Raw genomic sequence first — 26143 nt, 5'->3', positions numbered from 1 at the left:
GAGAACAGAAATCACACGGCGGTGGCAGCGGGAGGCCCCATTAGTGAAAGCGCACTTCAGGTTAAGAATGGTTTTGGGTTAATAATGGACCTCCGAAATGAATTAAGTTCATAACCCAAGGTACCACTGTACTTAAAACAAATAACTGTGCTCATAATTCTTTAATTCTATATATTATGTCTTTAGCACTAGTTTCTGGTTGTGGGTTCTAGTAAGAAGCAAAGGGGCGTCTGTAAGCCTGAAGTCTTTCCACCCCCATTGTAGAAAAATAGCCAGGCACTTGCATTGCTACAGATAAATTTGTATTAACCTGACTTCTATTAAATATGGTAGTAAGTGAAGTTGGCGCAGGAGTATACCAGATATGCTGAAACAACTTGTGCCATTGGATATGGGCTAAACACTCATCAAGACTGATTTATGCAGATCTTAAAGAAAAATTTCTCAAAATATAGTACCAATGGTACTTAACGAGATTTCATAAATGTATTTTAGGAATGCCTGATCATTCAGGTTTTCTAGAGCAAAATCTCGTTCTCTACCTTCTTGGTAGTGGCGCCCTCCCTGTGGAACACCCTCCCATCAGATGTCAAGGAAATACACAACTATCTGACTTTTAGAAGACATCTGAAGGCAGCCCTGTTCAGGGAAGTTTTTAATGTTTGATGCTTCATTGTGTTTTTAATATCCTGTTGGGAGCTGCCCTGAGTGGCTGGGGAAATGCAGCCAGATGGGCAGGGTATAAATGATAGCTAGATGATAGATGATAGATAGATAGATAGATAGATAGATAGATAGATAGATAGATAGATGATAGATAGATGATAGATAGATAGATGATTAGATAGATAGATAGATAGATAGATAGATAGATAGATAGATGATAGATAGATAGATAGATATAGATAGATGATATAGATGATAGATAGATAGATAGATAGATAGATAGATAGATAGATAGATAGATGATAGATAGATAGATAGATGATAGATATAGATAGATGATAGAGATAGATAGATAGATAGATAGATAGATAGATAGATAGATAGAGATAGATAGATAGATAGATAGATGATAGATAGATGATAGATATAGATAGATAGATAGATAGATAGATAGATAGATAGATAGATAGATAGATATAGATAGATAGATACAGTGGTGCCTTGCAAGACGAAATTAATTCGTTCTGCGAGTCTCTTCGTCTTGCGGTTTTTTCGTCTTGCGAAGCACGGCTATTAGCGGCTTAGCGCTATTAGCGGCTTAGCGGCTATTAGCGGCTTAGCCTCTTAGAAAAAGGGGGGGAGGAAAAAAACTCGCAAGGACTCGCAAGACGTTTCGTCTTGCGAAGCAAGCCCATAGGGAAATTTGTCTTGCGAAGCACCTCAAAAGACGGAAAACTCTTTCGTCTAGCGAGTTTTTCGTCTTGCGAGGCATTCGTCTTGCGGGGCACCACTGTAGATAGATAGATGATAGATAGATAGATGATAGATAGATAGATGATAGATAGATAGATAGATGATAGATGATAGATAGATAGATAGATAGATAGATAGATAGATAGATAGATAATAGATGATAGATATATGATAGATATAGATAGATGATAGATAGATAGATAGATAGATAGATAGATGATAGATAGATAGATAGATAGATAGATAGATAGATAGATAGATATAGTAGATAGATAGATGATAGATAGATAGATATAGTAGATAGATAGATGATAGATAGATAGATAGATAGATAGATAGATAGATAGATAGATAGATAGATATAGATGATAGATAATAGATGATAGATATATGATAGATATAGATAGATGATAGATAGATAGATAGATAGATAGATAGATATAGATAGATAGATGATAGATGTTGTTGTTGTTGTTACAGATGAGTGAGTGGCTGGAGAAGCCAGAGGGAGGGGAAGACAGCTGTGCAAGTCAGTGGAAAGTTTCAAGAGATTATCAAGGGAAATCTCTGAAAACTATAGCAAATTATATATCCTAAAATATATTACATGATCTAACTAAATTTATGGATTTGGGTAGGTTCTCCCTCCATTAACATAGATAATTTGCAAACTTACAAGATGAATGGTCCCAACCCCAAAAGTGCAACTGTGCCACTGGTATGTGATACCCTGTTTGTATTTGAAATTGACCAGACCAGACTGAGGATTAGCAACCTTAAAGGTAGCATTCAAGGAGCTGGACACTGAGTTCAGTCCCTTACATAAGTTGTCGTCATATGAATGTGCCTAGTGCATTTTTATCATGCCCCTCCTCCAAGGAGCTCAGGACAGTATGCACTATACATTTAAAGCAGCATCATGCCGCTTTAAACAGTCACGGCTTCTCCCAAAGAATCCTGGGAACTGTAGTTTTTTAAAGGTGCTGAGAGTTGTTAGGAGACCCCAATTCCCCTCACAGTGCTGCAGTTCCCAGAGTTTCTTGGGAGGAGGGATGGTTAAGTAAATTTTAAAGTGTTTGCTGTAGTTAATGTAGAAATATTTGTGTTTAGTTAAAATGCATGTGTATATACTACTCACCAGAATTTCCCAAGATGCCCATGATCTGACCACTTTCCGTATGAAATGACACATCTTTAAGAATCTGCCTGTTCCACTTCTTACGGTATGATCGAATATCCCACCAGGGTCCTACGTGTTCCCTTTGAGGGAAAGGGAGAGAAACTCATGTGAAATGACTTTGGAAAGAATTAAAATACAGTAGTGTTTTGAAAACAATCAAAGGATATCGTTTTCATTCTAAAAATGAAATGTTATGTGGACAGAAACTTCCATAACCCTTTATGCTTTGTTTTGCAACTTGCATGAAAAATGCTCTTTCAAGATTTAATAGGTGGAGTTGGAAGAGGTGAAAAAGAAATGCATTTAAATTTCCCTGTATATCACTTTGGGAGCTTTCGGCCAGCAAGCAATACAGTATTATCATTATTCATTCAATTGCATGCTTTCAAGAGAGACATGTGTCGAAAAGGTTTCTGCAATGTTGAAACAAGAACTGTGCTGGAACATTCTGATCTACATGTTATACTGGGAGGTATAGTTCAGGTAAAGTTCATACTGGAATACACAAAAACCAAATTTCTTAATCAGTCTTGCCATTTACTTACCTGACTGCATAAGAAACATTCAGGATACTGAGACTGTTGTGTGATATCGAAGTCATCTGCCTGCCTTCATCCTGTGAGCCTAGGTTATTCTTTGCCATCTCCATCATGCAGACCCTAATAACCGGGAGGATTTTCCTAATGATCTCTCCGTCACTGGTAAGCCAGTTAAAACAAATTAAAAAGCAACTTCCCTGTAAACGTTCATAACAAGCAGCTTCTAACTTTCTGTGACCCTGCTCTGTCGCTTCTCATTGTATAATAAACATGTATGTTTCTGTAGCAGATGATAGGTCAACCATAATTATTATCTGATGAACCTTTACCCTTACTATAGCACAGTATTTCAGAAACAAGTGCGTTTTAGGCTATTCTGTGTTGCCTGTAAGGTGTGTTCCTGTGGTTCAGCACCTGGTTTACTTGGAGCCAGTAATTTGGCAGTCATAAAGGCACCCTGAACTACACCCCCGCCTTGCTTTTGAGAAACCAATGCCAGGTCTTATTAAGCACAGCATACTTTTCTATGTGCTTCTTTCCAGTCTGCAGGGACCTCACCTGTTCTCCAGGAATTCTCAAGGATTAGAGACTCTGGGATTGCACCCATGAGATCTTTTAGTACCCTTGAGTGCAGCTCATCAGGCCCTGGAGATGTGAATTCATTTAAAGGAGCTAGGTGTTCCCTTACCACCTCTTTTCCTATCTTGGGCTGCAGCTCCCTCCTTGCCTTATTTACAGGGGTACCTCGGGTGACAGACGCTTCAGGTTACAGAAGGTTACAGACTCCACTAACCCAGGAATAGTACCTCGGGTTAAGAACTTTGCTCAGGATGAGAACAGAAATCATATGGTGACGGCAGCAGAAGCCCCCATTAGCTAAAGTGGTACCTCAGGTTAAGAACAGTTTCAAGTTAGGCACATACCTTCACATGTGGTGGGAGTGTCCCAAAATCCAACTATTCTGGACAACAGCCATACAAGAAATATGTAAAATAACAAAGCAAGTATTAGACTTCACCCCAGAATTGGCCCTACTAAACATCTTCCAAGACAACAATGCCCATTTACACCACAAAGAACTCATAACCCACCTACTTTCAGCAGCCAGAAACACCATAACCAGACACTGGAGAGACCTGTCAGGAGTAAGCATGGACCAATGGTACCAAATAGTATGGGAAACAGCCCTACTAGAAAAATTAACTAATAAACTGAAACTGACACGGGGACAAACAGAAGAAGACACCTTCACCCCAGTATGGCTCCCCTTTATCACACACACAGCCCAACAGGACAATGACAATAATCCACCAACAGCATACAAATCAATATGGCTAACTTGATCCAAAACACCCACCCACCTCACTCACACACGAAAACAAAGATCACCACAGCCAATCACAAACAAACAATCACATCCTAGGCCAACCCCAACCTCTCTCACCACCAAAGGAACACAAGTGAACAACACAAGCACGCTGACACCAAACTACATACATTAAGCATAATAGAAACACCGCTACCCGACCCCACCCCCATCCATCTCCCCTCCCTCCACCCTCCTTTCTTTCTTTTCTTTTCTTTTCTTTTTTCTTCTCCCCCTAATGCCTCAACAAATGAAATTGATTTGTAAAAATGTTACACGGGGGAAAAAAATACGAGGCATTACACTTACACTGTAAAACAAGAAAACCCTTAATAAAATATATTTTTTTTAAAAAAGAACAGTTTCAAGTTAAGAATGGACCTCCAGAATGAATTAAGTTCTTAACCAGAGGTACCACTGTATTCTGTTGTCACCAGGTTGGGCACTGCTTTCCTTTTGGGTAAAGACAGAGGCAAAGTTGGTGTTGAGCAGTTCCGCCTTTTTCTGTCACCCAAGAGCATTTCTCCATCTTCTCCACTCAAGGAACCTAATACTTGCTTGTTTTTTACCTCATGCTTCATACATAGCCAAACAAACAAACAAAAATTAACTTCTCTTGCAAGCCTGAGATCATTCTCAGCTTTAGCCTGCCTAACCTTCTCCTTGAAACTGTTGGCTATGTGTCTATACTTTTCCTTTGTGATTTCTCCTTTCTTCCATTTCTTATACATGCCACTCTTACATCTGATATCATCTGTAATATTATGCAGCCATACCAGTTTCTTTTGGTGCTTCCTATTTTGTTTCTTGTTGGAATATTTCACATTTAAGAAACTCCCACCCATCTCTGACTGCCTTTGAGTATTTCTGACCATGGCGTCTCAACCAGTAGTTCCTTTAGCTTTTTGCAATCTGCCTTCTTAAAGTCCAGAATGCATGCCTGACTACACTCAATTTCCCCTTGCCTTTGTATAATGAAACCCAAGAGAATATGATCATCTCCTCCCAAGGTTCTCTGTGCTTTCACTATGTTGATCAGTTCCTCCCTTTTGGTGAGGACCAGGTCCAAGAGTAATGAGCCACTTGTTGCTTCTTCTACCTCCTGGGAAATGAATTTGTCAGCAAGGCAATGGAGGAATATGTTGGACCTTACGTTCTTGGCAGAGTTCAAGTCCAAGAAATCTCCCATTACTACTATCTCTCTCCTTGAAAGTTTGATAATCTGCTGTATGAGGGCATCGTCCAAATTCTCAGTCTGGCATGGAAGTCTATAGCAAGAAGATCATTTCCCCTCTCCTACAATGTTTACCCATATACTCTCAATCTGCCTTCTATGCTCCAAGTCATGGATTGCTTCACAAATGTACACATCCTTTACATATAATGCTCCTCCTCCTCCCTTTCTGTTTGGTCTGTTTATTTTGAACAGATTATAACCCTCAATTTCTACATTACATTCACGAGTCTCATCCCACCAGGTTTTAGTAATGCCTGTTAGGCCATATTTATCATCCTTTATTAAGCACCCAAATGGTTCTTTCTTTTTCCATACTCTGTGCATTAGTATAGAGACAACCGAAAGCATGAGACATTCCTTCATACACTGCTGTCTCTGCCCCCCTCTGAAGTGAGACACCTGCCACCACTAGACATCTCTTCCTTCCCTGGGGAGTGGCAGGAGTTGTTCTGTGCACTGTGCCTTCCACTGCCATCTTGGTGTGTCTGAGGTCTGCAGCTGCTGTTCTTGTTCTTCTGACCAAGGATCGGTGTCCGAGGTGAGGGCGTGGAATTGATTTTGCAGCTCCAGAGACACAGCATGGCTCCTGACAGTCCTGCTTTTTTGTGTAACATTCCTCAGGGGTTCATCTCCTGCATTGGGTGATCTTCCTCCCTCCCTAGGGGCACCCTACCTGCATCTCTGTTCCAGGACAATCCACTCTGGTTTAGTGAGAATTTCCTCTTGTTGCCACAAAGTGGTAGAGGGGCCTCACATTTCCGTACCTTCTCTTCTAGCAAGGCAAGCAATTTGCATTTGTTGTAGGTAAAGTTTTGCACGTTCTCAGACAGGAGGACAGGTGTTGCAGGTCACTGCAGCTGCTCCCTCGCCATCCATCATGCAAGAAGAAGAGAAAAAGAGTTTGGATTTGATATCCTGCTTTATCAGTACCCTAAGGAGTCTCAAAGCCGCTAACATTCTCCTTTCCCTTCCTCCCCCACAACAAACACTCTGTGAGGTAAGTGAGGCTGAGAGACTTCAGAGAAGTGTGACTAGCCCAAGGTCACCCAGCAGCTGCATGTGGAGGAGCGGGGAAGCGAACCCGGTTCACCAGATTACCAGTCCACCACTCTTAACCACTACACCACACTGGCTCACAAAACCTGAGTGTCCTGGCATTTTCCAACTGGTGCCATATAATTCAACAACAATTGCACAGGCGCAGTCTCTCCCCCACCATCTCCTGGGAGCTTTGCCAAGGAAGTAAAGTAACACTTTTATTGGGAACATAATGTACCTTGCAAGCTGCCAAATTTATTAATTTCAGGATTGCTACAATAGATGCCTCCAGTCATGTTTTAAATCACAAATTAGGAAAATAAAGGGTGGGGCCTTCCTTTGCAGGTCGTCAGATCCCTGGCTCCCAACAAACCAGGTGCTTAGCCGAAAGGAGAAAACTCTGTAGTTTTTCAGTGTATAATAAAAAAATATGTTTCTGTAGCAGGTGATAGGCAAACCATAATTATTATCTGATGAACCTTTACCCTTACTATAGCACAGTAGTAAGCACAGTATTTCAGAAGTGGGTGTGGTCCAGGTGTTTTAGGTTACTCTGGGTTACCTTCTTAGAGTGAGCAGGAGATGTTGGAGTGAGAGGAGAAAACACACAATCGGTTGAAAAGGAAGTGAGCAAAAGTTACTGCTGTGGAGAACAAAAGGATGGAAAACGTTCAACGGGAACCTGCCCTGGGGGAAGAGGAGACCGACAAAGTGAGTGAAATTTAAGGCTGACACTTGGAGGGGAAGAATTGTGCATGCACACAAAAGCTTATACCCAGAACAAACTTAGTTGGTCTCTAATGTGCTACTGGACAATTTGTTATTTTATTTATTTATTTTGACTGCATCAGACCAACACGGCTACCTACCTGAACTTGGAGGGGTGGCAGAGTGGAAGTGGTTTTAGCTTTTAAAACCAAATATGACTCATAAATGGAAAAAAATTCAGAAATACAATGTAGTAAAAAGTCATACTTGAATTGAAAGATTAAAAATTGAATTAGTGAATAGAACAGTGGTGAATGACCTGTAGGATATGTTATTGTTTTAATTTGTTTATTATATTTCTATCCTACAGTTCCTTCCAAAAGAGCCAAACACAGCAAACAATCAACAATATAACAGTAAAGAACAATTCCAATACACAAGCAGACTGGAAAATATCTCAACTGGGATTGCCAGTTTCATGATTTAAATGGTACAACCATAGCTGTGCAGCTTCTTTAGGCACATTGGGAATTCATTGTAAAGAGTGGAAAGCAAATCTATTCCTGAACACACCATGGGTACATATTAAAGAGCCAGAGACAACCATGAATTTGTGGATCATATCCCCAAATGGATCAAAATCCCCAAACACAGTTGTAGCTGCTATAACATCTTGATTTGTTACACGAGACACGGCTCTAGCTGACAAACGTACACTTACTGTCCTTCCCTTCTTTGTTTTTAAGATAATTGGAAGCTTTATGCAAATAACATCTTGGTTATGATTTCTATACAGGTAAACAAGAGATTTCAAGACAGAATTTTTTGCTCGGAAGATGATAACAGCCTCTATTTCACATACAGTGGCAAATCAAATGTTCTAGAGGTCAGAGATCTCAACTACCAGGTAAAGTGGGGAATTTATTTAAATCCATAGAGTGAGGTAGAATGCATGGTAATCATCTGCTTAAAATATTCAAGCCGAAATTTTATAAAAGCAATTTACAATTTTTTAAAATCCTAATGAAAATTCATTAGCATTTTGGTTTGAATTCCCACTATAAACACCTTTTTTGTACACAGTTTTGACAAATGCACACATTTTTGCAAGCAATTTCCCTAATATAATGCATTTGTTAATGTAATCTTTGTTAATACATTTCATTTTTATGCACACTTTCCCCCTAATTTATGCATTTTGTAAATACTGTTGGAGAACTAAAACACAAAATTCAGTTAAGTGTGAATTTTGAAGGATGGCTGTTCTTCAGTTCTCATATTGTTTCAAAAAGTGTGGATTTGATGGCTTCACCTTTAAATGTGGACTGAAATGATTTTCTCCCCATCCCTATTTCAGGGTATAAATGGTTCTGCTTCGATAGGAAGGGAATGCTGGGTTAATGGTTGGAGATTAAAATGTTAAGGGTAGGGTTTTAATTTTAATGCAAAATTACCAAGCCTGCATGGGACGCAGGTGGCACTGTGGGTTAAACCACAGACCCTAGGACTTGCCGATCAGAAGGTCGGTGGTTCGAATCCCCGCAGGGGGTGAGCTCCCGTTGCTCGGCCCCTGCTGCTGCCAGCCTACTTGCACATCAAAGTGCAAGTAGATAAATAGGTACTGCTCCGGCGGGAAGGTGAATGACATTTCCGTGCGCTGCTCTGGTTCGCCAGAAGCCAATAAAGCGAGATGAGCGCCACAACCCCAGAGTCGGTCACGACTGGACTTAATGGTCAGGAGTCCCTTTACTTTTACCTTTACCAAGCCTGCACTTCCCAAAGAAATATGCAGACCAAAGTATGGATCTCCTTTGAAATACACATTTCTCTGAATTTTGTAATGCAGTTCTCCAGCCAAAGAATATGTTACAAAATAATAATGCATATTTTAGTAGAAGCGAACACATTCAAAATTGAATGCATCTAGGAATATATTTATTACAGGGAAACTGCTTACAAAAATTCCTATACTAGGCAAAATTGCATAACAATATGTGTGTGTGGAGAAATGTGTGTGAAAATACATACAAATTTTCATGAAGACTTTTATAATTTACATTTTTTAAATGTATGTAGAAACAGGGCAAACCAAATTTAAGATTGGAAAAATAAGAAATGGAAAGAAACTGAAATTGCCAGATTTTTTCATAACCAAGCGTGGTCCGTGATATGAACTCAGTGTATTTCTCTTAGACCTCTTAACAGTCAATATGTGTCTCCTCGGAAGTAATCTCCATTGAATTAAATTAAACAGAACTTATTCCCCAGTAAATTTGCAGTCAAAGATATTCAGGCTTACAGTAGCTCTAGTAATGTTAAAACATAGACCCATTAACTTCAATAGATCTGCTAAGAGTAGAATTTAGTTCAACACAACCTAAAGACTTTTAAATGTGCTTGAATGCATTTCTCCTATGTCTTTTAACAAATTGGTATTGATTATATATCTTTTAACATATTGGTATTGGTTATGTTCATTACTCATTACTCTACATTGCAAAGCAGATACTTAACAGATCTGTCTTGGCAGCTTACTGGAGAAAGAAACTGCCCTGATGATTTTAGCAGTCTGTTTCTGCAGAATCCAGTCTTGAGACCATAAAACTACAGGATTGGAAAGGACCTTAAAAAACCCTTTTAGCCTAAGCTGAAACACATTACACTACTAAATGAATGGATTGTGTTTTTCAAAAGGCAGGGATTAATATCTGTCAGTGCTCTTGCAAACATGCTGGAAGGTAGAAGCAGGCTTATTTCTTAGTAACAATTGTATTATATCTCCGCAAAGAGCTAGGGACTTTCACTGCAATCTTGCGCATCGGAAGTAAGTCTTATTGCATTCAATAGAACTTACAGCTAGATAAGAGTGCATCCTTGCTTTTTAATAAAATTAAGGTTAAACATTTAGCATGATGGATATTTCTGTGGTCCTGAACATCACACCTGAAATTTCACCTGGAAAAGCACTGAGTTGGGATTTGAATTTATATATTAGTGGATTAAAATACTGTCCAATAGACCTCCACAGCTCTAGACTTGTTAGAAATTACAGTGAATTCCTCCTTATTTTATCTGAAGCATTATTACTCTACTTTTCAGCTGATAAAGCCTTCTGGAGCAATTGACAAGTCATCATCATCATCATCAGTCAGGCATTTCTACTTAACAAAAACACCATTCATCTTTCATAGGTTAATATGGCCTCACAGATTCCCTGGTATGAGAAACTAGCGGAGCTGAAAATTCCTTGGAAGTGCGGCCCAGACTCCGATTCCCATGTGGCAGCTATACAAAATATGAGTTTTAAAGTCAGAAGTGGGCGGATGCTGGCTCTCATAGAGAGCTCTGGTAAGAATTAAATCCCTTTTTAATCCGCTCAGTTTCAGCATTTGTTTGCTATATTTTCAAAGACAATAAAACAAGGGTGGCCTTACTATTGAGCAGAGTGAGGCAGCTGCCTCAGGTGGAGGAGAGACAGCACTTTAAGCCAGCCTGGGGTCTTCAGTGAAGAACACCCCCCATTACCACTGCAGCTAGTCTAACTACCTTCTGTACAAATAATTTAGATTTGAACAGATCAGAAAATGTGGATGAAATCCACATGGCTGTCTGGTTACATCTAGTAAGTCCCCTAGATTCATATATGCTTTGGGGTGAAGAACCTGAAGCAGCTGGTCTCCCGTAGCTACTTAACATCTGGACCTGTTATATTTGCAGCTTGCGGAAAGACGTCTTTGTTTGACGTGATTACCTGCAGGGACCATGGAGGCAAAATTACGTCAGGTGAAATCTTGATAAATGGAAAACCTTGCACTCGCCAGCTGGCAAAGAAATGCATTGCCCACGTACGGCGAGACGACAGACTGCTACCCAACCTGACAGTCAGAGAAACACTATTGTTCATTGCAAAATTGCGTCTCCCCAAGATGTTTTCAGATTCACAAAGAGAAAAAAGGGTAATTAGAATGAAAATTAAGTTGTCAAGAATGTATTTAATAACATTAGCTAAGTGGCTGTATGAGTTGTTTGGATAAAGAAAAGCTAATCTGAATGTGATTATTCATCTTCTTTTCTTCAATCAATGATAGAGCATGTTTTACCTAATATCTCCACTTTGTGGATGGCTTGCAATTTTACTTTGTTTTGTGCTCTTTGATGGAAAAATATGAATTGGCACATTGTCATGCCAAGTGCTTGTCTAACTCTGGAGAGGCATAGATGGGAAAAGAAATGCCTTGATAGAAAAGTCGATTCTTTAAAATGCAAATGGCTACGGACTGTGTGGGCTAGAGGGCAAAATCGGCCCTAGCAATGTTGGTGCCTGAGGCAAAAACTCCAAGCTTGCTTCCACACTATAGTCCTTCAGCGCCGCAGAGTCATTGCTTCTCAATTACCTGGAAACAAAGGGCAACATACAAAGTAGTGCCAAGGTGAACACTATTAGTGCAAGGATTTCTCCTCGTGCAACGTAGCATTCTCTCCTGTGCCCCCCCAATCTGTTCTGGAGATCCCTCCAACCTTCTCCAGAAGATTTGGGGACTTTGCAGGACACCTACAGAAGAGCAGAGAGGAAATCCCATTGCACCCTTGTGCTAGTGCAACTTATCAGTCTCATACTGCCCCAAATTACAAGCAGAAGGAGAGCCCTGCTGGGCTAAAGGCCCGTCTAGTTACCCAGAGTGGTCAAGCATATGCTTCTGGGAACTCTGTAAGCAGGACATGATAGAGATAGTATTCAGGAGGCATCTTTCTGAAATTAAAACGGTGTTTCTGCACAGAACTTTATATAAGCCAGAAGCAGCTCGCTAGGTGGTAGCTAGCTACTACGCTAGCTTCCCGGGAGGTGGGTTGCTCTTGCTTACTTTGAGGGAGAAGCAAGGCAGTGGAAAGGTCAGCGCAGTGCAAACACACTGGTAGGAATGCTGGATTTAGTTATCACGGTGCATTTACACTGTGTCAACCACCGTGCCCTTTCTCAGCAAGCCACTGCTGAGTATAGCAGTGTATTCTACAGCCAGGGCTTTTTTCAGCTGGAACTTAGGTCTGGCACCTCTCAGGTGGGCACTGTTACCATTATAAAAGAAAAGGGAGGCATTCATAGCAAGTTCCAGACCACTTTTTCTAGAAAAGTACAGCAATGCCCTTTCCATAGCCAAGATCCTTCTATAACAGGCATCCCCAAACTCGGCCCTCCAGATGTTTGGGGACTACAATTCCCATCATCCCTGACCACTGGTCCTGTTAGCTAGGGATGATGGGAGTTGTAGTCCCAAAACATCTGGAGGGCCAAGTTTGAGGGTGCCTGTTCTATGATGTTTATTTGCAAATGGCATTCCACAGTACTGCTAGGAACACTGTCCTCTCATTAATTCTTCAGGTAGAAGACGTTATAGCAGAACTGAGATTGCGGCAATGTGCAAACACAATAGTAGGGAACGAATACATCCGTGGTGTTTCTGGCGGGGAGAGAAGACGAGTGAGCATTGGGGTCCAACTGTTATGGAATCCTGGTAAGAACATCCAAAAGCATCTCTGCTGTGCTTCCTTCCCAGGGCTGTGGTTTGGGTGCTGGATAAAGGAGGGTGCTGACATAGCCATGGGTGAATATGGGTGGCTACCTACCCCACAGCCTGCCAACCTAGCAGTTCGAAAGCACCTCCGGGTGCAAGTAGATAAATAGGGACCGCTTACCAGCAGGAAGGTAAACGGCGTTTCCGTGTGCGGCTCTGGCTCGCCAGAGCAGCGATGTCACGCTGGCCACGTGACCCGGAAGTGTCTCCGGACAGCGCTGGCCCCTGGCCTCTTAAGTGAGATGGGCGCACAACCCCAGAGTCTGTCAAGACTGGCCCGTACGGGCAGGGGTACCTTTACCTTTACCTTTACCTACCCCACAATGTTCTCTTTTAACTTTCAAGTGTATGACTCACATAAGGAACTGGTTGTCTGTAGCATCTGGCCACATGGTGAAATACATTTTACCGTGTCTTTGTTACTCTGCATTTTCAGATACCTGCAGGGGCAAGGGAAATATGAGTAGCTCTACAAATGGTCTTTGATTTTCAGGTGGGCACATCATAAAGTTGTTTGTGGCCAGAAATATCTGTTCACCAATGTTTTATCCAGGCAACTGAAATGAGTGTGTGTTTAATTTCCAGTGGGGTGAGGGCCTAGGCAGCGGTGGAGCTTCATGCTCCAGCACCGGGAGATGGAGAGCAGGTGGGGCTGGTGCACGTCCGGGGGGTGGGGTGCACTGCCTGCGGGGGTGTGGTGACCAGCACGGGCAGGGGGTGTGGCAGCGATGGCACCCCACCGGGATCATGCTGGTGGTGGTGGTGCGGCTCCCCCCGCATTCCTCTTCCTCCGCGAGTTGGCCTAGGAGGTATGCGCCCCGGCTGAATGTGGGATCAGGGTGCATAGCACCACAAGAAAATAATGCTTTACAGCCATGACCATTTTCTTAGGTTTAAATTATGTTTGCGTAGACGAGAGCAAGCTTCCCTCTTCAAGGCCACCAAGCTATGTAAGAACATATTTAGGATGAAGGTGAAAGCTACCAACCTAATCAGATACATACAGAACTCACTGCAATGAACTTTCCTTCCTCTTTGGCAGGAATCTTGATACTCAATGATCCCACAGCTGGGCTGGACAGCTTTACCGCCCACAACCTGGTAATACTGCTGTCTAGGCTAGCAAGAGGAAATAGATTAGTTCTTCTGTCAGTTCACCAGCCAAGATCGGATATCTTCCAGCTTTTTGATTTGGTTCTCTTGATGACATCTGGACTCACAGTCTACTCTGGTGCTGCCCAAGACATGGTCCAATACTTCACACAAATGGGATATCCTTGTCCAACATACAGCAATCCTGCAGATTTCTATGGTTGGTATAATAAGTGCTTCTGGAAGAGTTATGATTTGTTTAAACTGAGCGTCTGCAGATAGCCAGCGATGATCAGATTATGTAGAGGAGAGAAAACTCTCCCCTCTACCTTTGGAAGTGGCAATGGGAAAGGCAGAAAAACAATACCAAAGTTTGATTTGGGGGCATCCCAAGGACCCCAGAAGTTTAGAAAGGCCCCTCACTGTCCCAGAGCAAGATGGTTTTCAGTGGCAGGCAGCTGTACTATTTGAATGGGAGCCAAGCTCAGTTCTCATCTGCTGTGTTCATCTGCCATTTTAAGTTACCCTCCCCCACCAAAAAACCCCACCTCTACAACTTGTTTTCCAATCTCTATAATCCAGGTAGATCTATAAACTTATAGTTCCCCTGTGCCATCACAAGCAGGACTTGGCCTGCCCTGGTTGGGGGCTGGGGCTGGGAAGGTGGAAGCCCATAGCTGGCATCATACAAAGGACCCCCTGAAGTTTGACACCAGACCAGTTTGGAAGACAGAGATAGAGACAGAAGGACAAGTTGGTTAAAAGGGAGGCAGTTATGCAATGGAACAACCACTCTCTTAGAGTAGGCATAGGCAAACTCCAGCCCTCCAGATGTTTGGGACTACAATTCCCATCATCCCCAGCTAACAGGATCAGTTGTCATGGATGGTGGGAACTGTAGTCCCAAACATCTGGAGGGCCAGAGTTTGCTCATGCCTGTCTTAGAGAAACTTGAAGTAGGGTTAACAGTGGTGCTCTAGCCCCAATAATCTGCTTGTTTAGTTATAGAGAAAACAAACACCACATCTTAAAGAAGGATTAGAGTAAACTACTAGTAGACCACATAGTGCCTTGAAGAAGTTGTGGATTACAATCCCCACCATCCCTACTTGTCATATATTGGCTGAGGCTGATGGGAGCTGTAGTCTATAGCATCTGCTAATAAGCTACATTGGCTACCACTGGGCTAAACATTACCACGATTTTCATGATGGCCTCTTCAAGAGTGGAACAGACTGCAAGAGAAGCTGGCAGCCTCTCCTTTGTCAGAGTTTACTAAAAGAGTAAAGACAAACAATAAGTTCTTTAAATACATTATTAGTAGCAGGAGAGCAGCTAGGGAGGCTGTTAGACCCTTGGATGACAAGGCAGTCTAATGTATGCTAAAGGAGGACGAGGAGATTGTAGAGAAACTGGATGAATTATTTGCATCAGTCTCCACAGCAGAAGGGAGTAAGCTTCCGAATACCAGGTGTTGGAAATCACAGAAGCAGAGAAAACTCTTGAGCTCAGGTCCCACTTGCAGGCTTCCCATAGACATCTCGGTGGCAACTGTGAGAACAGGATTTGATCGACCACTGGCTTGATCCAGCAGGTTCTTAGTGTTTCTGGATGGTCACCTATCAGGGATGCCGTTATCAGTGGGCACTTCATTAGACACATGAAGTACAATCCTAAATTGACAGGCAGGGAATTTAAACAGAATTGGAAGACAGGATTCAATTACCTCTGAAAAGATAACCGTAAATTCAGATACGAAACTGAAAACGCCAAACAGCATGTGTGGGTTATATGATCTTACTCAGGATCCTGTCTTACAGTTGATTTGATCAGCATCGAGAGGCAGAGTGAAGAAAAGGAGATGGAAAGCAAGCAAAGGGCTCGCTCACTTGCTGCCATGTTTCATGAAAACATTAAAAACGTGGATGACCGCTTATGGAAAAGCAAACCAAGAGACAACATGGTCACTGTTTCTGCAGAGAGGTAAGAACAAGAGCCGTAAAGAGCTTTGATGGCGGTATATCAAGGCAGTATATAAAGAAATTGGTTTCAGAATAAACCCATCTCCCATTTCTGCCCATTTTTGACAGCTCTACTACATTCATTTTGGAGGAGAAAATTACTGTGAACTCTCATTCGGCCGATCAGTTGCCTGGATGGTTACAGCAGTTCACTGTTTTGCTAAGGTAATGTTGTTTCAAGCCCTGGTAAGATTGCAAATATCAGACTGGATTATTATTATTATTATTATTATTATTATTATTATTATTATTATAACTTATACAATGCCCTATACCCAGAGGTCTCAAGGCAGTTCACAACAAGACCACAACATATAAAATCAAACCAAAAGCAATAACCTCCAAAAAAAGCCACATTCTAAAAGGGTGTTGGATATCAATAAGATCAACCAAAGGCCTGGTTAAAAAGGAACACTTTTGCCTGGCGCCTAAAGGTGTATAATGAAGGCGCCAGGCGAACTTCCCTGGGGAGAGCATTCCATAGACAGGGAGCCACTGCAGTGAAGGCCCTTTCTAGTTGGTATGCCTATTTAATTCCTGGACTATATCTGTATCAGACATGACCATCTAACATGGTTAATGTACACTTCCTGTAAGATTGATGGCATTGTTAGTTATGGATATGGATGAATGGTCCTCACCTTGTGTCCTAGGGCCAAGATCATAGGGATCTGGTTGGTTGCAGCAGCTAGAAATACAGGTGGTCTATTTAGGTCCAAATGCACAAACTTAACCTATTAATCATGCTATCAGACAGCAAAGGCTTCCCCGAGGTATTTAAGGTGGACATCATTCCTTGTGGTAGCCATAGATATGTTCTCCACCCTGAAGTGAGGAGATAATTTAGGCTCAGAGTTGATAATGTTATTTCTTTTTGTAGCCGCCAGATCTCCAATGATTTCCGAGATCTCTCAGCATTGCTGATCCGTGGATTTGAGGCTCTTCTAATGTCATTGTTAATGGGATTCCTATATTATGGTCATGACAAAAGTCTGTCTATTCCGGATGTATCGGCACTTCTGTTTATGCTAGGAGCTCTGATTCCTTACCTTGTGGTTGTTGAAACTGTAACAAAATGTAAGTTTTACAGCGTTAAGAGTTTTAGAAGGTTTTTTTTTTTTTTAGGTTTTAATTTAAAAAAAAAAAGTTTGAAAAAGAAGTTTTTAAGAGGTTTTAAAAATTCAGAAAGCAATAGCAATGTTAATAAATAAATAAAAATGACAACCTGTCATTCTAACAAGAAACACAATGGTTTATTTCTGCTTTCTCCTATAGGCCATTCTGAAAAAGCTGTACTGTATCAGGATTTTGAAGATGGGCTGTATCCTGTTAGCCCATATTTCTCCGCCAAGGTAATTGGCTTCCGTTGTAGCAAGATGGCTTCCAATCCCCTCTGATCTCTTGGAAATGCTTCTGGGACATAGGGAGCCATGGACCACCATTTGAGAAGCACTGAACTATTAACTCTAGGAGAGATGATGATTAATTGTAGAATGAAAGCCAGTAATGGGCTGATGTTGTGCTGTAAGGACAGTGTTTTGTTGTTATGTTATGTTATGTTATGTTATGTTATGTTATGTTATGTTATGTTATGTTATGTTATGTTATGTTATGTTATGTTATGTTATGTTATGTTATGTTAATGTTTTGTTATGTTAATGTTTTGTTAGTGTCCCAAAGAAGAGTCCCAAAATGCAATCAGTTGTGCTGATCCATATAGCTAAATACATAAATGCAACCCCCTCCCACCCCCGCCGCTTGAAAGAGCAGCAGTATGTAGGATAAAAGGTAAAGGGACCCCTGACCATTAGGTCCAGTCGTGGCCGTCTCTGGGGTTGCGGCGGTCATCTTGCTTTATTGGCCGAGGGAGCCGGCGTACAGCTTCCAGGTCATTTGGCCAACATGACTAAACCGCTTCTGGCAAACCAGAGCAGCGCACGGAAACACAGTTTACCTTCCTGCTGGAGTGGTACCTATTTATCTACTTGCACTTTGACGTGCTTTCGAACTGCTAGGTTGGCAAGAGCAGGGACCGAGCAACGGGAGCTCACCCCGTTGCGGGGATTCGAACCGCCGACCTTCTGATCAGCAAATCCTAGGCTCTGTGGTTTAACCCACAGTGCCACCCGCGTCCCTAGTATGTAGGATAATACCCAATTAATTAGGATTAGGTGATAGTCACAGAAAAAGGTGCATATAGAATCAATTCACATTGTAAAACACTTTGAGCTTTAACAAATGGTCTTTAGCCAGCTGAAATGCAGCTTTTAAAGAGTCTTGCAATATATGTGTTACCAGTGCTATTTTTCTAGAAAAAGAGGTGCCGGAACTCACCATGAACACCTCCCTTGTTCTCTTAGAATGGCAATGGCACCCACCTGGCAAGTTCTGGCTGAAAAAAGCCCCGTGTGTTACCTTTTAAGGCGCAAGCAGGAACCTCAGCAAAGAAAAGAAGTACCTAGCCCTCACTTAATTTTCCCCCTCTGTCTCTAATTTCTCCTTTGCTGATCTGTTCCAAACAAAAAGAAACAACAGAAGTCTCTTGACCAGCTCATACACTTGCCACATGGAAAATCCACCCATTATCCTGGCACTACCCTGGCAGATGATGGCAATTCTCCTGATCTGAAAAACAGTAAAATGCCAGGACCTCTCTTCCATGTGTTCCCTCTCCACTGTCGCATCAAAACCCAGCATTAGAAAGTGAGGGAAACAATGTCCCATTTATGCCACAATTCTTTTTGGCCTCAGATGTGGAATAAATTGGTGGGCGTTCCCCTCAAGGTCAGTGATGTTTCCTTTCTCAAACAGGTTTTAGGAGAACTTCCAGAACAGTTCTTCCTAATGATAGTTTATGGGGTTCCTATCTACTGGCTAGCAAACCTCCGTCCGGAACCGGAATGTTTCTTCCTTATGCTGCTGCTGCTTATGCTAGTCACTTTCTGCGCCCGGACCATGACGATGTGGATGTCTGCAATGCTGCCAACATTTCATATCTCGGCCTTCATTGCCAATATTCTGTACACAATGTTTTTGATGAGCGGAGGCTTCTTCATAAGCTTGGAAAACCTGTGGACAGGTAAGCTGGAAACACCAGGCAGCCGACAAGCAGAAAGCTACATTAACAGAAGCAGAGGAAGCAATGGAATGCCATATTTCACGGGTGGAAAACCATTTAAGCATTTATACGACTTTCCGTAGATATCTGAAGGCAGGCCTGTATCAGGGAGCTTTCTGGTGTTCCATTGTCTTTTATATTCTGTTGGCAGTCACCCAGAGTGACTGGGGCAAAAGATGGATGGGGTACAAGTAATAAATTATTATTTTTCTCTTCTGGACAACTTTCTGGGGGTCACATGCTAGCATACCCATCAACTGCACCAGAAAAAACAGGACAGCCTGTTTTTTCTGCGAGAGCACGGCAGCCATTTTGGGCACCATGCTCTTGTGCAATTTCGGGCAAAGATCTTGTTTCTTTGGGTCCACGATCTGTGTTGAATTAGGCTCCCTTTGCTTCCCTCTTTTTCCAGTTCCAACTTGGATTTCCAAAGTATCTTTTGTCAGGTGGAGTTTTGAAGGAGTAATGCAAGTTCAATTTAGAGGACGCACTTACCCGATGACTTTTGGCAATATCACCTATCCAGTTCCTGGAAAACTAGTAAGTCACTTCTTTCTAGGTAACATTTCTCGTGAATATAGCTATTCAAATATTGTGCATATGTGTTAACCACAATTTTGGGTTAGTGTTGCACACTCACACACACCCCAACCTGCAACTTACATGCATTTACCTTGTGCACATTCAGCTTCATGCATGTTGCAAAAAAGAAAAAAACAATTTTAAAGGGGTGGAAAGGGTACGCAGTTCCAGGAAAAATGACTTTGGCAATCCCACCTGCCATTGAACTCAATGGGTTCTGACTATATGGTAAGTCTGCTACTTGCACAAGGGTTCAGTTCTGGGAACTGTGCCCCAAAGCAAAAACACATAAAGCCAGGAGGGCCCCCTAAAAAAACCACCTCCATTTGCTCAGATCACCTTCCCCTTGCTCTCAGACCACTTTGCTTGCTCTCCATGCTCTTGTCAGTCCCTATCTCACTCCCCAACTCTCTGACAGCGCCCAGATACTCTCCCAGGGTGAGTGCAATGGCTGATGGGATTGCTAGTTTCCCACCCTTCTGCCACCGTCTGACCTTTTTTCTCCACTGCGTATTTTGATTTCCCTCACATTTTTCCAGATTATTTATTTATTGCCCATGTAAGGTTGCGATCACATAAGAAAAATGAGCATAAGTTGCAGTCTTACTGTACACGATTTTGGCTTTAGGTCTGACCCCTGGAACGTAACCCCTGTGCAGGTTGCAGACTTAGGTACACAGACACACACAGAGTACTCTGGATTTACTTTATTTTGTTGTTTAGTCATTTAGTCGTGTCCAACTCTTCGTGACTCCATGGACCAGATTTTTATTGATTTACCAATATTGTTCCAATAGCAGCCTCATTATAACAATACCGATTTTATCCAATTAATACAATTATTAATGCCGATTGTTTTATTGATTTTAAACTATGAAACACCGAGAGGCCTCTGTCGATAAGCCAGTATAGAATTGCCTAATGAAAGGCAATTAGTCTTACTGAGCACTAGGGGACTCTCATCTTTCTGCAACACCCTGCAATTCTCAACAGATGCACCTGGGCGCAAGTCCCCCTGATTATAGCTTGGTGGCAAGAATGCAGTTCTAAAGGAGCTCCACTCCGTGGCCATTCAAGAGGACTGCAAAGCAACTGCCTCTCAGCACCCATGAGCTGCTAGACACTGACAGTGTTTCCCCAAAGGAGCTGGCTCTGGTTGCTGAGAAGAAGCCCCTTCGAGGTCCGTTTCTGCTCCCTCTCAGCATCCAACCCATAGCGCTTTTGAAAAAGTGCTGCCAGCACCCACCAGCTGATTGGCTCTGGTCGTGCCCCTTTGAAGATGCACACGCTCACTGACCATCATCTGATCGGTGCTGAGAACAGTCAATTCAGCTGCACAGGAGTTTTGCAGGAGGGGATTTGGGGGGGGGGATGGTGGAAGGTCATGGCACCTCCCCTCAATTCACAATATGTACAGTGGTACCTCGGTTTTCAAATGTCTCCATTGACAAACATTTTGGTTTTCAAATGCCGTAAACCTGGAAGTAAATGCTTCGGTTTTTGAACAAACCTCGGAAGTCGAACATGTTTCACCGCTTCTGCTGATTGTAAGATCCTGAGGCCTAGCTTTCGGCTGTTGAGTGTTCGGTTTTCGAATGTTTCAGAACTCAAACGGTCTTCCAGAACGAATTATGTTTGAAAACCGAGGTACCACTGTATATATGTATGTGTGTAATATTTCCTTAAATTATCTGATAAAGGCTTCCATTCTTCAACAAAAAAATCATCACTAAGTTCTCTTATTTTAGCTGTTAACTTTGCTGATTCAACATAGTCCATCAGTTTGGTTATCCATTCTTCTTTGGTGGGAACTTCTTCATCTTTCCATTTCTGAGTGTAAAGAATATAATGTATTTTCCTTGCAAGCCCCATTCACACAACCGAGACTCTTCAGTCATGGCTGGCAGCTGGGCTGGGGGTAACTTTCAACTTGGAGCCTCTAGCTATTTTTCTTTAATCTCCTGTGCCTGCTCGTGTTTTGTTGTGGCTGCGATTGTCAAACGAGGGATGATGGGGAAAATTTGGAGGGATGGTTGTTTTGTTAAAGAAGCAATAATTCCCTTCTACACACCTCAGCTGTGAATTTGCTGGAAAACAGTGTTTAGAAATTGCACTGCACCACCTCTCAAATGATGCTCATGCACTCATCAAGAGAGTTGTCACAGTTCTTGCAATGACAGACAGTCGTAACTGAAGAGCCTCTTATCTGAACTTTATAGATAGCTTCCGCAAAGCGTGGACACAAAAAGAAACAAGAGCAATGTCAAAAGGAGAATGGGTTTGCTTCTTTCCTGGAATGTATATGGAAGAAATTTTAAAACAGGATGGGGCAGCATTTAATTCAGTAGTTACTGGGGCCTAATGAGGCTGGTAGGGCATAAGGCAGGAGGCCAACAGTGGATGGCGCCAGAGCAAAGGCAACTAATTCTACTTTTCTCCACATCCTCCTCGCTGCTGAGTTCTACAAGTACCAAAGAGCAAAGGTGTTTATACCAACTTATACCAACTCAGACCATTGATCCATCTAGCTCAGTATTGTCTATGCTGCCTCATAGAAGCTCTCCAAGATTTTCGACCGGGGACAAATCTCCCTACTTGGAGACTGGACCTGAGATCTTCTATATGCAAAGCAGATGGTCTACCACTGAGCTGTAATACAGGCATACTCCTCTCAGAACAAATAATGGTTTCATCTTCAGATCTACTGTTTCGCTCGCATGCACATTTAGAAATTTAATTAATTGATTGAAACTCACTTAAGAGTAAACAATTACAATTTATTTAACTGGAATTCAAACTGATTGATTTAATTGGAATTTGATTGACTTACAGGTACTCCAGTCGCTGGATTTAGACCTCCAGCCCCACTACGCAATTTACCTCATCTTGGTCAGTATTTCCACCACCTTCTTGGTTTTATACTACTTATCTCTCCGGTTCATCAAGCAGAAATCAAACCAGGACTGGCAATAATAACATGACATCATTGATCCCGGTGGCAGGATTGAAAGCAGAAGAGAGAGCGTTCGCACGGGTCCATATTAAAAGCCAGATCTAACTCTTGCAATAAAGACAACACTTAAAATGGTCCATAAACTCTTGTTTGTGTTTATTAAAACGCTGCAAAGATATTTTTTTTGCCTTAATTGGTCTCAGCCATGCAGTGATTTGGATAAGCCACCAGATGGCAGCAAAATACAACGGGTTAAAATGCTGAATTTATGTCCCTGCCACATTCTTCTTGTAGCAGGGGGTGAAGGAAGCCAGTTGTTGTCAAGTCTTCAGGATTAGATGACATAGATAGTTGTGTCACTGGTAAGATCTGTGTGATTTACATATGGAAGCATTTTTTCAGAGAATGGGGTGCTATTCTAAATGGTTCTCAATAAGTCACAAAGAAATACATCTCTTACCTTTAAACTCTGACACCTCCAGATATTAGACAACAGCTCCCATCCTTCCATGATGCCTTTGGGCTGATGTGCATTGGAATCAAGCTCTGGAGGCTTATATCTGCCCTATATAAATCAACTGTGTCAAAGGATGCCAATATAAGATTTAATCAATAATCCTTATTTGTATTTATTTATTTTTTTGATAACATGGAGAATTGAGCAGACCCTTTCTAGGAAGAGTTACAGTGCAACCAAGAATGCTTTGTTATGTAGCAGATTATTTTTTATTTGAAGAGAACCTCAGGGTGTAAACTGAATTTCTGTTGCCTTTTGGAACCCAACTTTTGTTGTTGTTTTTAATGCAGGCTTTGCCAATCTATTGTTTTAATATAGCTTTCAGCAACCTGGTGCCCTCAAGGTGTTTTGTGCTGGCTGGAGCTGATGGGCAGCCCAAAATGTCTCAGGGCACCATATGCAAAGCCTGGTTTAATGTATTTACGATATAATTATTTTGAGCAATTCACAGCACATGTCTACTTAGAAGTAAGTCCCACTGAGTTCAGTGGGGCTTACTCCTAGGTAAGTGGGTACAGGATTGCATCCTTAGTAAGGGATGGGATATCATGCAATAAAAAAGGATTTTCCTCAACCCCCTCTCCCCGCCCACCATCAAGAAGTACTTTACCACAGTGTTTTTCTATTAGACCATCACCCAAATTCTGCTGGAAAACTGGGAGCAGACTTGATAAGCCCTAACCTTACATTAAAGTCATGCTTTAACCCAAAACTTTTCAAAAGTACATCACCAGGTGCTATAGGAGAAACTGGGAAGTGCCCCATATATTGACTATTTTTTTAAAAAAGCAACTCAGCCCTTACAATTGATAATGTCTTTTTAGAAGGCATTGATATATTATGTTGTTTGCTTATTGTTAACGCACACAAATATCACATTGTTGACAACACAGAAAGCCCATTGTTAAAAATAATTGTAATCTATTCTGTTTTTGAAAAGATCCAGAAACAAGCAATATTCTCTGCTGTAAGTTTTTTAAAAAAAATAAAATAAAATAAAAACATTACATTTCGGTTCTGCGGTCGTGGTGCTAAGGACAATCCACAGCACCAGAAAATCACCTGGGTCCCTATGCAGCAAGATGGATGTGCTCAGGGAGAAAGGATCTCAGCCGCAGGGCAGATGCAGATGCACATCTGGACCGTGGTGCTGATCCAAGTGCCATATTGATGGCTGGATGCACCACTTGAGTCAAATAAGAGATTGGGGGTAGTGGAAGCGACTGTCCATTTGGTTTCCTAATAATAGAATTCATAGCACAAAATAATTTTTAGAAAAGGGTCGGTTTAAACCAATTTATATTTGCTAAGGTCCAATCACAAATCTTGTGTTAGTGCATGCGTGTTTAGAATCAGGTGGGCTATCTCTTACTATTATTCTCAATTATTTATCTTTATATTTATGTGTCCATTCCCCCCCACACACACTTCAAAAATGAACTCCAAGTGATTTACAAACACAAGGATTGAAAAGAGACATAAAAGCAAGAAAGAGGAAATCCGACACAACTCCACTGAAAGATAAGCAGAAAATTAAGATCCGAAGGCCTGAGTGAATAAAAATGTGCTAGGGTGCCTCCCTGGGGAAAGCATTCCACAACTAGGGAGCCAGCACTGAGAAGGCCTGTCCTCATGTCACCACTACATGCAGCGGTGGGCCTCTGAGGACAGAACCAGATGAAGAATGCTTGCTGCCCCAACATGCTGAAAATAATATTAGAGTAGTGTCAACAGACATTACGCTAATGGTTGCATACTACATATATATATATATATATATATATGTAGTATGCAACCATTAGCCATATATATATGGGTTTCTAAAAAAAATTCCATCTTTCAACCTTAAAAATTTACAAGTGGTAAACAGTATTCATCATCATCATCAAACCTTTATTGGCATCACATACAAACATTCAGAATAAATAGGCCAATGTGATCTCATTGCCATTTCAACAGTACAGTCATTTGCCAAAGGGAAGAAGAGGCGAGCAATCTAATTCATCTCTGTGGATCTCCAGCAAGGGCAAGATCCTGTAGTGTACTTTGGCGACAAAAAAATCAAATAGAGGAACTTAGCTACTGTCTTGGTGAGCTCCTGGTCTCTCCCCTGTAATAAGAAGTGTATAACCTCTGTCTCTGGTTTCCATGTTGGAATACGTTGATGGTCTAGAAATTGTTGGCGGAGATCATTAAACAGTATTCCTAGCACCTACAGGTTAGAAGAAAATGAGCCAATTGAGTTTCCCTGGGGAGGATGCTCAACAGAGAGGACCTTACCACCAGTCATTGGCCACCTCACCTCAGACAACGAGGGTACCAAGAGCGGGTCAAATATTCGCAACCATGTGGCAAGGAGTGGTATTATATTTCATTTTCTAAAGTAGCCCTATCATTTTAAATGGCAAAGTGACCTGCTATCAGGCATGGGATTTTCATAGTGTACAGGGAGGTTGTCCACAGAGTTTGCCCTCTTCGTTTCAGTGAAGGAAGCAAATGATCCTGACATTTGTTTCATTTGATGCTTCGGACATTTAGTGCCTTTAAAAAAAAATGGAGAAAAGTTTATACCTCGGTTAAAACCATTCAGATAAGCAGAGGTGGAAATGTTTTGGTTCAGGACAAGATGGACTGTTTCAAGAAGTGGCAGAAAGATATATCAAAATTTGTCTGGCAGGGCAAAAAGCCCAGAATTAAATTTAAGATTTTAACTGACGCAAAGGATAGAGGGGGGTTTGCCCTGCCGGACTTAAGACTTTATTATGAATCAGCAGCTTTCTGCTGGTTGAAACATTGGCTACTT

The 26143-nt window shown here is 41.7% G+C and overlaps 2 protein-coding genes across 3 annotated transcripts in view; one reads left to right on the top strand and one right to left on the bottom strand.

The window, feature by feature from the left end:
* The window catches only part of DYNC2LI1 (dynein cytoplasmic 2 light intermediate chain 1), a 58583-nt gene extending 35617 nt beyond the window's left edge, over window positions 1-22966 (top strand). Inside the window, exons 13-24 of the mRNA XM_079969113.1 lie at window positions 8284-8394; window positions 10679-10835; window positions 11205-11443; window positions 12865-12997; window positions 14100-14369; window positions 15970-16132; window positions 16240-16335; window positions 17051-17247; window positions 17446-17522; window positions 18982-19249; window positions 19701-19828; window positions 22703-22966. Coding sequence (XP_079825239.1) covers window positions 8284-8394; window positions 10679-10835; window positions 11205-11443; window positions 12865-12997; window positions 14100-14369; window positions 15970-16132; window positions 16240-16335; window positions 17051-17247; window positions 17446-17522; window positions 18982-19249; window positions 19701-19828; window positions 22703-22843 — 1980 coding nt within the window. The 3' untranslated portion in view covers window positions 22844-22966. The remainder of the gene's footprint in view (window positions 1-8283; window positions 8395-10678; window positions 10836-11204; window positions 11444-12864; window positions 12998-14099; window positions 14370-15969; window positions 16133-16239; window positions 16336-17050; window positions 17248-17445; window positions 17523-18981; window positions 19250-19700; window positions 19829-22702) is intronic.
* ABCG5 (ATP binding cassette subfamily G member 5) overlaps window positions 1-26143 on the bottom strand; it is a 231802-nt gene that overhangs the window by 15289 nt on the left and 190370 nt on the right. Inside the window, exons 2-3 of one of the 2 annotated variants that reach the window (XM_079968681.1) lie at window positions 3145-3944; window positions 2558-2679 (exon numbers count right to left, since the gene is read on the bottom strand). In XM_079968681.1, the coding sequence (XP_079824807.1) occupies window positions 2558-2679; window positions 3145-3251 (229 nt within the window). In that variant the 5' untranslated portion in view covers window positions 3252-3944. Of the gene's footprint in view, window positions 1-2557; window positions 2680-3144; window positions 3959-26143 lie in introns of those variants that run through there. The other variant, XM_079968680.1, reaches the window with a different exon arrangement.

The sequence above is a fragment of the Podarcis cretensis genome (genome assembly GCF_951804945.1).
Source record: "Podarcis cretensis genome assembly, chromosome: 3".
Taxonomy (NCBI): Eukaryota; Metazoa; Chordata; class Lepidosauria; order Squamata; family Lacertidae; genus Podarcis; species Podarcis cretensis.
Note: the sequence above shows the minus strand (reverse complement) of the source record. Positions and strands in the feature narration are given on the sequence as shown.